General features: G+C 32.9%; 3 protein-coding genes across 4 annotated transcripts; 2 read left to right on the top strand and 1 right to left on the bottom strand.

The window, feature by feature from the left end:
- Positions 1-6: 6 nt before the first annotated feature.
- LOC127789655 (uncharacterized) lies at positions 7-731 on the top strand. Its single transcript, XM_052318598.1, has 2 exons — positions 7-41; positions 131-731. Exon 2 carries the CDS (start codon positions 186-188, stop codon positions 588-590), a length of 405 nt encoding a protein of 134 aa, XP_052174558.1. The 5' UTR covers positions 7-41; positions 131-185; the 3' UTR covers positions 591-731.
- A 3,822-nt stretch (positions 732-4,553) lies between these two features.
- Positions 4,554-7,297, top strand: LOC127789648 (ribulose bisphosphate carboxylase/oxygenase activase, chloroplastic-like). Of its 2 annotated transcripts, XM_052318591.1 has the most exons (7): positions 4,554-4,721; positions 5,068-5,390; positions 5,503-5,608; positions 5,700-5,785; positions 5,886-6,358; positions 6,551-6,832; positions 6,922-7,297. In XM_052318591.1, the coding sequence occupies exons 1-7, from the start codon at positions 4,677-4,679 to the stop codon at positions 7,035-7,037; spliced, it is 1,431 nt and encodes a 476-aa protein (XP_052174551.1). In that variant the 5' UTR covers positions 4,554-4,676; the 3' UTR covers positions 7,038-7,297. The 2 variants fall into 2 exon arrangements, with proteins under 2 accessions (XP_052174551.1, XP_052174550.1); XM_052318590.1 differs by lacking the exon at positions 4,554-4,721 and having other exon boundaries at positions 4,984-5,390.
- Positions 7,298-7,312: 15 nt separating this feature from the next.
- On the bottom strand, positions 7,313-7,956 carry LOC127789658 (subtilisin inhibitor CLSI-I-like). The gene is made up of 2 exons (XM_052318602.1): positions 7,789-7,956; positions 7,313-7,668 (listed from the first exon to the last, which is right to left on the bottom strand). Exons 1-2 carry the CDS (start codon positions 7,859-7,861, stop codon positions 7,436-7,438), a joined length of 306 nt encoding a protein of 101 aa, XP_052174562.1. The 5' UTR covers positions 7,862-7,956; the 3' UTR covers positions 7,313-7,435.
- Positions 7,957-10,926: the final 2,970 nt, after the last annotated feature.

The raw sequence follows: 10,926 nt of genomic DNA on the forward strand, positions 1-10,926 counted from the left end.
CTGGCGGCACGTTACGCCGACGTGATACTCCTGGCGGCGAGGTAACCGTATCAAGATACCCATTTGAACATATATAGTAACAAAAAAATACCATTTATCACTAACTAAAATAGCTAATATTGTGGAACAGGTACTTAGACCCGGCGGTGACGATCAGCGAAAACGCCCGCGAGAGCTTGTACCAGATGCTGCCGGAGAATCTGAAGACTCTGGTGCGGTTGAAGTTGAGGAAGTCCGAGAGGGCGGCGGCACCGGAACGCGACGGCGAGCGTCTTGCGGAGGGGTGGCGGGAGGCGATGAGGGGGATACTGGAGTGGCTGGCGCCGATGGCCCACGACACGCTGAAGTGGAAGGCGGAGAGTAACATCGAGGCGATGAAGTTTGAGGCCAAGAAGTCGGTGTTGTTGATGCAGACGCTGCATTTCTCCGACAGGGAGAAGGTGGAGGCCGCCATAGCGGAGCTCCTGGTGGGGCTCAGCTACATTTATTGGTACGAGGATCGCCGGAACTGTGGCGACGGCGATGTGGATGTCCACGATTCTTGGTCCACGTGTCGTCGGTGGTCGTGTGATAGAATAGAACTTCGTTGAGTTAAATGTTTATGTTTTTGGTCTTTCTTCTATTTATTTTTTTCTCAGAATTAGGTGAATCATTCTTTGAAGATTGAATCTAAAGTTAGGTAAGATATAAGAAAAGAAATTAATAATATGTCACTTGGTTGGTTTTGTTCACGAGGCACAAAATTTTGCATAAAAGTATTTATTTTTTCTCGTGTTATAAAAAAATAATTAATAAATTATTCTTCAGATATAATAATAAATTTATAATTTAAAAAAAATTAATTTTTTAAAAATTTATAAAATAAAAAATAGTCAAAGTGTTCGGGATGTCTTCTACTTATACTCGCGAATGCCTAAATTAATTTTACTAAAAATTAAAAGAGAAAGTAATATATTTCGTATAGTATTATTTGTCAATTTAGAGAGTGGGGTCATACTCTATTTATAGAGCTTGAAACTGACAAATGAGAGAGTATTCAAATTTTTCGAAATCATTTATTTTGTCTTTCAAATAACTAAATTTAGAGATAAGTTGATGCGTTCTTGTAAAATACAATTTTAAGGAGATTTCTAGGAGACTTTCAAATCTTTGAGGGATCTTCGAGTCTCTTGGAAAGTCTTTTTATTTTGCCTTAGAAAGTAAATCTGGTCGAGGGTCTCTAGAGACCTCTTTTGTCAAAAAAAAATCTCTTGAAATTTTTTTAGGATTCTTCTTAAATCCCTATTTTTTTTTACTTTTGTGCAACCTTTTGGGCTTTTGAATTTGTCATAAATTTGGTTCTTTAAGCAAATAATGTATGGCACCTCAAAGGGTAAATCCCATGTTTGGTTAAAGGGTTAAATGTACAGTGTTATATAGTCTCATTATTATTTTATTTTATTTCTATTTTATCCATGGACTAACCGCCCATGAGGACACTAGTTAAATTTTAATAAATACACCTTATTTTTAGATAAAATATATTATTTTTAATTTCAATTAATTAATAAAATCTTACAAAATACGATATATTTATCATCTATCAATAAAATTAAAAATTATTTTAAAAATGAAAACCATGTTCTAATCAAATGAGGTGGACGTGGGTCGATGTAAAGGTGTTAAATAGGAAAGTTGGGTTCGGCTAACTCACCTCTCGCTAGGCCTGGTTTTGGTAGGTCAAACGAAATTTAATCTTTTATAAAATAAGCTTTTCTAACATGGCTAATATTAGAAAAGAGGGATCAAGTCACATGTTAAGAGGGTTGTGTCACTTGTCGGGCCAATCTTAGTCCTAGTGAGCTAGATTATTGGGCCAAACGAGTTGGCCCTTGTGAATTTAAAAAATAAATTATTTTTTAAAAATAATTTTCTTATTATTTTTAAAATAAAAAATTGGTATAAAATATGAATAAAAAATATTTCAAACATATTTTTATTCGTTTCTAAAAATTTAAATAAACTTCCAACTATTTTAAATAAAATTATTCATGTTTGTTTTATTTATAATAATTTTACTTACGATCAATTTTGCAATACTCAATTTATTAAATTCTTTTTAATTTTTATAATATTTTAAAAACATTTCTTCAAACGGGCTAATGGGTTGCGTCAAGTCGTGCCAAAATGATAGGTCCAGTTGTGCCTTGATACGGGTCACATGTCTCTAATCTAATATAACATTATATTTGGATCCAATTAACACGACCTTTTTACTATTATAACGAGCTTGTTAGACTAAACTACTAGATAAGCGGTTGGGTCGGGCCACAAGTGACCCGAGTTGTCTGACACTTATAATTTGATCAAAGATAATCCTTGAGCCCAACCTTCGACCCAATGAAAAGCCCGAACTTCAATTGGATCCTATCTGTGTGAAGACTACAGGGAGCTCGGGCATGAAGAGAATTGAGCTCACAAGAAGAATATCTATAATATGACTCCCAGAACATTTTATTTTTAAATAAAAATATGGTGTTTGATTTTTAATATATAAAATGTTAAAATTATGTATCTCAATTATTAAAAATTATTATTTTAAATTCTAATTTTGAGACACAAAAGAAAATATAAACAATAAAGTGAGAGAAGAATGTAATAGAGTTCAACAAAAAAAAAAAAAAAAAAAGACATATATTAATTCTGTTATATTTTCTAATTGAGAATAAAAGATGGTAATATTTCTTGGCTTAGTGATTTAGAGATTTAGATGTTTGAAATTTGGGTTTTTTTTTTGTTTTTAAACTATGAGTAATTTAGTCTTTTCTCTGATAAGATAAATTTTAATTTGATATATCTCACTGACATAACTTTTTTTTTATAACATGACACTTTTTTTTCTTTTATGGGAGCGTTTGTTAAAATGAACAAGATAAGGTAGTATCAAAATAAGATTGTGATACTTTTTAGACCAAGATATGAAATGGTCAAAATAAGGTCGAGAAACATTTTAAGATTTCTATCAGATTGTTTGTTAAATTTTTTAAAATTCACTGGTAACTATATTTTTTCTTTTCATGTGTTTGTTAATACATATGATAAGCATTAAGATAAGGATTTTTTTTACCAAAATATCCCTATTACCAAATTTATGATTAAAATAATATTTTATGATTAATATGAATTGTCAAAAAAATTAAGATTAAGATTAAAATTAAAAATAATATTTTATTTTCTAAATTTATGTTCAAAAATAAATTTAAAAAGAGTTGAAAAGTATAAATAATAATTGTTAGAATTACAATAACTCTACTAGATAATTAAAAATGACCAAAACATATTTTCATAATAGATAATAAAATATAAAATTAAATAAAATAATTTAAAAATTGATGAAAGGAATTATATTAGTTAATAATATATATATAGAGAGAGAGAAATTTAAATTTTAAAAATCAATGAAATGAATAATGTCATTTAATTTTTAAAAATTGTCAAAATATATAATAATTTAAAAATATATTAAATAATATTAATTATAAGAGTTAAATAAATAAGTTTTTTTAATAAATTTAAATCTTTAAAATGTATTAAATGACATTAACTATCTTACGAGGAGCAGATAAGTAATTGAACCTTATTTTGAAATAACCAGATAAATTTATCCGATGGGGGAGGTCAGATAAATTTATTTTGAAAGAGAGAGATAAGAGATCATGTGAGGCCTTTTTCGAAAATGGTCAAATAAGCTTAACAAACACGTTGTAAAGACCAAATATCTGGAATGGTTCCCATCTCTGACATTTTCTCCCTCTTATCTTAATTAACAAACACCTCCTATACATATGTTCTACGTGACATAAATAATAACTTTGTTTACTCTCAGTTAGGTAAACACTTAAAATAATAATTTTTAATAGTTGGAATATGAAATCTTGATCTTTTTGTATATTAGAGATTAAATATCATAATTTTTAATTATTAAGAGAGTATAATAAACTAATCAACTTATTCAAATACTGTCAATTGATCATCTATAAGATGTCACTTGTAAAAATGGACACTTTCATACACTCGTTAACGTTGTATTATGGTAGGAATTTAAAGTAATAATTTTTAATAATTAAAATACTAAATTTTAACAAATACTAAAGAGGGGTGCCGTGTATAAAAAATTAAATTAAATTAAATACTAAATTTTTTATACATATAAAAAATTAAATATTATATTTTTTAATTATTAAAGAGGGGTGCCGTGTGAATTAAGCCTTATTATTGATATTATTAATATTATTTTGTGTTTATATGGTGGAGATGGAGGATTGAACCATAGCCTCAAAGCTGGAATGTCCCCAAAAGCCTCCATATTGTTGTCAACTTTGTCATGTTTAGGGAAGGGCAACTGGGCAAGAAAGCCTCAAAAATCTGTTGGCATCCATAGCATATACCAAATAGGAAACCACGTGTCAAACCAACGTCCACCTCAACATTTCCACGTCATCAATACAGCCAATCCCCCAGTCCCCCTTTTGTGTGGCTGTTGGGAATTCTCATATCCATCCACAACATTTCAATCATTCATCGGATATATTAAATGTCAAGTATTAACCCATGTTATTCCTTCAGTCTAGATTGAAATTCAGTTCACCTTCTTCCAGAAATTGAAGGTTACGATCGCCGGAGCTCCGCCACACACGATGGCTACCACCGTCTCAACCGTTGGAGCTGTCAACGGGCCACTGGTACCACCCAATTTTCCCGCCCCTTTTCAATCTTGACATATGCATATGCATCACTTTGGTATCATCTAACAAAATCATGTTCTTGGGCTTTCCTCTGCTGTAATTCTTGTTCTCATCGTCTACCTCTCTTGACTCCATTTGATCAACTGGAACATGAACAGGATTTCTGTATTGAAGTTTATATCTCATTGCCATTGTAACATTGTTCAAGCTATAGGTTGATTTGTACTGGTTTAGTTTTCATTTCCTTGGATAGTTGGAACTCTAGGTTATGGTAATGGAGAGTGTAGTTTCCTGTCAATTTGCTTGTCCTTTGGCGATAAACAGGGGATCTTGTTTGGTGCAGCTGAACTTGAGTGGATCCACTGCCGGAAATTCTGTTCCAAGCACAGCCTTCTTTGGCAATGGCTTGAAGAGATTAGGAAATACTAGGGCTTCAAGTTCAATTAGGAACTCATCCCGCAACTTCAAGGTTGTTGCAGAAGTGAATGAGGAGAAGCAGACGGACAAGGACAGATGGAAAGGCCTCGCCACCGATATCTCGGACGACCAGCAGGACATCACCAGAGGGAAGGGAATGGTGGACAGCCTCTTTCAAGCTCCCATGGGAGCTGGAACTCACGATGCAGTCATGAGTTCCTATGATTACATCAGTTCCGGTCTTCGCCAGTGAGGACTCGAAAAACTTTGGGGATTTTTATGATCTAATCTTGGCAGTGTCCCTCCAAATTCATTTTGGGATTTGATTTTGATGAATGGATGGTGAATTGCTGTTTTTCAGGTACAACTTGGACAATAACATGGATGGCTTCTACATTGCTCCTGCTTTCATGGACAAGCTGGTTGTTCACATCACCAAGAACTTCCTCAACCTCCCAAACATCAAGGTTAGGTGTCTTTAATTTTTTCCCTATCACAATTAGATAAAGTTGTAGAGTGAATTGGATCAAATTCATTGTTTGTCAAAATTGTTGGCAGATTCCTCTTATTCTGGGTGTCTGGGGAGGCAAAGGTCAGGGGAAATCATTTCAGTGTGAGCTTGTCTTTGCCAAGATGGGAATCCAGTGAGTTCATAATTCTCACAGCTTCCCCTTTGGTTATTTGTTTGCAATGTTTTTGGGCATTTTGATGCTTAATTATGATATTTTTGGTGATTGATTTCAGCCCCATTATGATGAGTGCTGGAGAATTGGAAAGCGGGAATGCAGGAGAGCCGGCTAAATTGATCAGGCAAAGGTACAGAGAGGCAGCAGACATCATCAGGAAAGGCAAGATGTGTGCCCTCTTCATCAATGATCTTGATGCAGGAGCTGGAAGGCTTGGTGGAACCACCCAATACACAGTGAACAACCAGATGGTAAATGCCACCCTTATGAACATTGCTGATAACCCGACCAATGTCCAGCTCCCCGGAATGTACAACAAGGAGGAGAATCCCCGTGTTCCCGTCATAGTCACTGGTAATGACTTCTCCACTCTGTATGCCCCTCTCATCCGTGATGGTCGTATGGAGAAGTTCTATTGGGCGCCTACCAGGGAAGACCGGATTGGTGTCTGCATTGGCATCTTCAGGACTGACAATGTTCCCCAGGAGGACATTGTCAAGCTTGTTGACACCTTCCCTGGCCAATCTATTGGTAAGTTACAGCTTTGCAACATCTTTTACCAGGATTTATTTAATTGAAAGTCAAAGTTTATGAGAAATGGGCGGCATATATTTCTAGCTTTTGTTATCATGGAGTATTATTGTCATGTCATGGTTGACACATGAAACTTTCAGAAAGAATGCAAAGAAGGGGATACACATCATGTCATGTTGTTTTTGGCAGATTTCTTTGGAGCCCTCAGGGCAAGAGTGTACGATGATGAAGTAAGGAAGTGGATTTCTGGTATTGGGGTAGAAAATGTTGGGAAAAGGCTTGTGAACTCAAAGGAGGGACCCCCGACTTTCGATCAACCAAAAATGACTCTCAACAAGCTCCTCGAGTATGGAAACATGCTTGTCCAGGAGCAGGAGAATGTGAAGCGAGTCCAATTGGCTGACAAGTACTTGAATGAGGCGGCCCTTGGAGATGCTAATGAAGATGCCATAAAAGGAGGAACTTTCTATGGTTAGCACCCTTTATCCTATAGGTCTTGATGGGAGAAAATGAATACTCTGAAGAGCTTTCTTAAACTTCTTCCAATTGTTTGGATGCAGGCAAAGCAGCCCAACAAATCGGCCTTCCTGTCCCCGAAGGCTGCACCGATCCATCTGCATCAAACTTCGATCCAACAGCCAGGAGCGATGATGGGACCTGCTTGTATACATTTTAGGTCTAAACTAGGGATGTTTTTACTATAAAAATTGTACAACCACAGCATGGATACCACTGCTGTCAACCACGTTTCATTGGTCGGTATCCTACTTAAGGTAATAGTGAAATCCTTCTTTTTGCTCTGTTCTCTTTTCACCCTTCAATGCCTTTGTAGCCATTGTTGGCCTTAAGGGCCTTTATTTATGCTAAGCATTCTAGAAATTAAATGATGATGAGAGAAGAGTTGCTTGTACCGCAACTCTATACATTATTGTTTAACATCTGGCTTAAGTCTTGACCATGCAAGATAGAACGTTTTATTTCTCCATGCAAGTCTTAAACCAGTTATCTCCAGGCATTACAGACTTTGATTACACGAAACAGAAATGATTGATCATACTGCAGAGTAAGAACTTGTCAGCCGACTCTAGGAGGCCCGGCTACTTTTCCCGATGAGTCGACGTGCAAGCGGACCCGTTCTTGATTGAAATCCATGGTGACAAAGCAGCCCGGCGGGACCACCTGAATCCGGGCTCTTGGCATGTCTTCCTTAATCTTCCTCTCTGCTTCTTCTGCCACCAGACCTACCACCTCTGGCCACGTCGTTTTTCGAGGTGTTCCCGATCCAGAAACATGATCCAGTGATCCTCCTGAACATCCCCATAAAACACGGCTAAAGAACAGCTACCATATCTAGCTCTTACTGATTGAAGAGATCATCAAGATTGTGAATTGAGCATGATGAAGAAGAAAGGCGGAAGAAAACTTACTTGGTGGGAAGAGCAGTGACTGAGGATCGATGTGCTGCTGAGGAAGCTTGGTTTCTGGGTTTTCCTCTGCCATTATAAGATCAATGGCTCCAAGAGGAAGATGATCTTCCTATATTAACAGGCAAGTTCTTGCAAAATGTACCCTTTTTTGTCCATTCTGTCCCTTTCGTGGCTACAAAAACTATGGCCGGCAGCACAATTGGGTCGACCGACTTAATCTAAAATAATAGATAATTTTTATTACAAAAACATTTATATAATTTGTACATTATCATTAATTAACTTACTATGACAATATTATTATTATTTACCAAAAAAGATAATATTATTTCACAATTTTATACATACAAAATTAATCCATAGTACAAAATATTTTTTATTTCAGCTGTCTTATTTGAAAAATAGTCTTGAATATATTAATTAGGTAGAAGACCAACTCCTTATTTTATTTCTTCTCTTCTTTATCAAAACTCTTCATTCATTTCATTCGAATGATGCACGAAAATGTCTATGGGATACCGTTTTGACATTTTAAAAATATTTTCTTTACTAAAATTTTGAAAAACATTGAAAAATATTTTTAGGTTATTTTTATAATTTTAAAAATATTTTATAATATTAAAAAAATATTTAAAATGCATTTCTAACCGCCAAATTTGAAACGGAAAAAATTGTTCTATATTATATAATATAAAAATATAAGAAATTTTTTTATATTTTATATAATATGTAATATAAAAGTTAATTTTAATATATAATATTTATAATAAAAAATTATATTTACAAAAAGTCTCTTATAATTTTTTTTCTACACATTTTTTTGTATTTGTATTTTTGATTTTTTTAAAAAAATACCATTTCTTCATTTCTTAATATATTTGGTGCAGCCTACCTTCTCTCTTCCTGGGTCCAAGTATAAGTTTGAAACCCAAATCCGGGTTTTGCCCAATCTAGTTGGGTCAATTTCTTTCCCCTTACTACTCCGGTCGTAAAAACAAAAATGAGAAATATATACGAAATAAAAATAAAAAAATAAAGACATAAATGTAAGAAAATACATAAATAAAAAATATAAATATTTTTGTTAATATAATTTTTTAATATAAAAAATAATTATTTAATTAAAAATAATTTTATAATATATTTAAATAAATATGAATATAAATTATATTATTCATGAATCATGATTTATTAATTAAAAATAAATAATAAATTTAGAAAAAAAATCCCACGTTCAACCAAAATTTCAACTCTTAACCTTTTGCGGAGGAAAACGAGCATTTGATATTTTTTAATATTATAAAATAGTTTTGAAATATTATTAAAATATTTTAAAAACTCTGACACCCCCAAAGACCTTTTCATTTATCATTAGCCTACTACAAACATTTTCAACGTATTATTGTCTTCGGACCCACACAAGAGATGGGAATCTTTTGCAATCAATTATTTATCCAAAAATCTAATTTGAGGAAGACTTTTTGACAATTCATATAGCATTCATTATTAATAATTAGAAAATACTAATCATTATACTTAATGACTAATTGTTTATGACTTTCTAATCTTTTATGTTAGGGGTGTGTTTGGTATAAGATAATTTTAAAGCACGATTTTTGTCCGACTCATCATTTTTAAAGATTATAGTATAGTATATCTCTAGAGCAAAAAAAAAAAAAAAAAAAAAACTAAACACTTACTACATCCTTTTAACATTAATAAATACACCAAACAAGCCTTAAATGTGAATCGAATATTAAAATGTTACGCAAGACTTTAACTTTTCTTTTCAAACTAATAAGTCTACATCTAGTCATTAATAAAATAAGAAATAATCTTATCTTAACTTGTATGCAAAAGGAAAGACAGGCAGAGTACGATGTCGTTTCAAATATTAATGGTAGCACTGCAAATAAATATAAAATATTTAATATAACAATAATAACACCTTATTATGTTGACGTGATGTTTCAATTCAATGATAATAATAATGTATTACGTATTTATGATTATTATCAATTATTAAAATATCAAAAATATTAAAGATTTATTTATTTTTTTGACCCTATTTTAAATTTGTATAAACTTAATGGAGCTAGAAACCCAATTGTTCACATATGTCTATCTCCAAGAAAACAACCTTGAGGGAAGAAAATAATCTAAATTGTTCAAAATCATTCTTGAAATATCAAAGGATTTTTGCTGTTCTCCTATAAGATTTGTTTCATTTTTCAAATTCTTTAATATTGTCTTAAAATCTATTATGTTCAAGAAAATAAGTCTTTATCGAAGAATGAGTTCAAACTTAAAGAAAGATGTTCAAAAGCCTATTAGAAGAGAAAATTAAGCGAAATAAATTACAGGTGCAGAAGTCATTGGATAATTGGGATTGAGCAGCTTGTAAAAGACTTTAATTGAAAAATTTGACGAATTAAAGCGAGAAATTTGAAACGAGGATGACTTGTGGGGGACGAAATTTGAAAAAGATTTATTATTGAGAAATTAAATTTGCTAAAGATTTGTGGGAGACTAAAGCGGGAAATTTGGTTGAGAAACTAATGTGTTTGAGAGATCACCTGAGAACTATTATGATCGAAACCTGAGAACTATTATGACTGGGTATAGGTGTCAAAAGGGTTGGCCCGGCTCGACTCGAGTCAGCTCACGAGCTTTTTAAACGGACCGGGCCGGCCCTTTTACTAAAAGGGTCGGGCCCGGGCCCTTTTGTCATTGATAGGACCCGGCCCGGCCCACAGCCCCTCTACGAAGGGGCCGGGTCGGGTCAGCCCGTGGGCTAGAGGGTCGGGCCGCGCCGGACCCTTAGCCCACAGGGCCTAGCGGGCCTGGCCCTTTTTTTTTTTTTTTTTTCTTTTTTTTAAATAATTTTTTTAAAAATAATACATATAATATATACATATATAAATATCAAAATAATATATATATAAAAATTAATTTGTTTCTTTTTAAAATATTTTCTATCTTAATTCTTAAATTTTAAATATTATTTCATTATTTTATATTTCAAAATTCTATATCTATATGCCTTATAATTTTTCTTGTGAATTGATATGAAAAATAATGTACATATAAAAAGGAGAATATTTATTTGTAATTTAAATATATAAAAAATTTAACTTA

This window comes from Diospyros lotus, chromosome 14 (assembly GCF_014633365.1).
Source record: "Diospyros lotus cultivar Yz01 chromosome 14, ASM1463336v1, whole genome shotgun sequence".
Classification (NCBI taxonomy): domain Eukaryota; kingdom Viridiplantae; phylum Streptophyta; class Magnoliopsida; order Ericales; family Ebenaceae; genus Diospyros; species Diospyros lotus.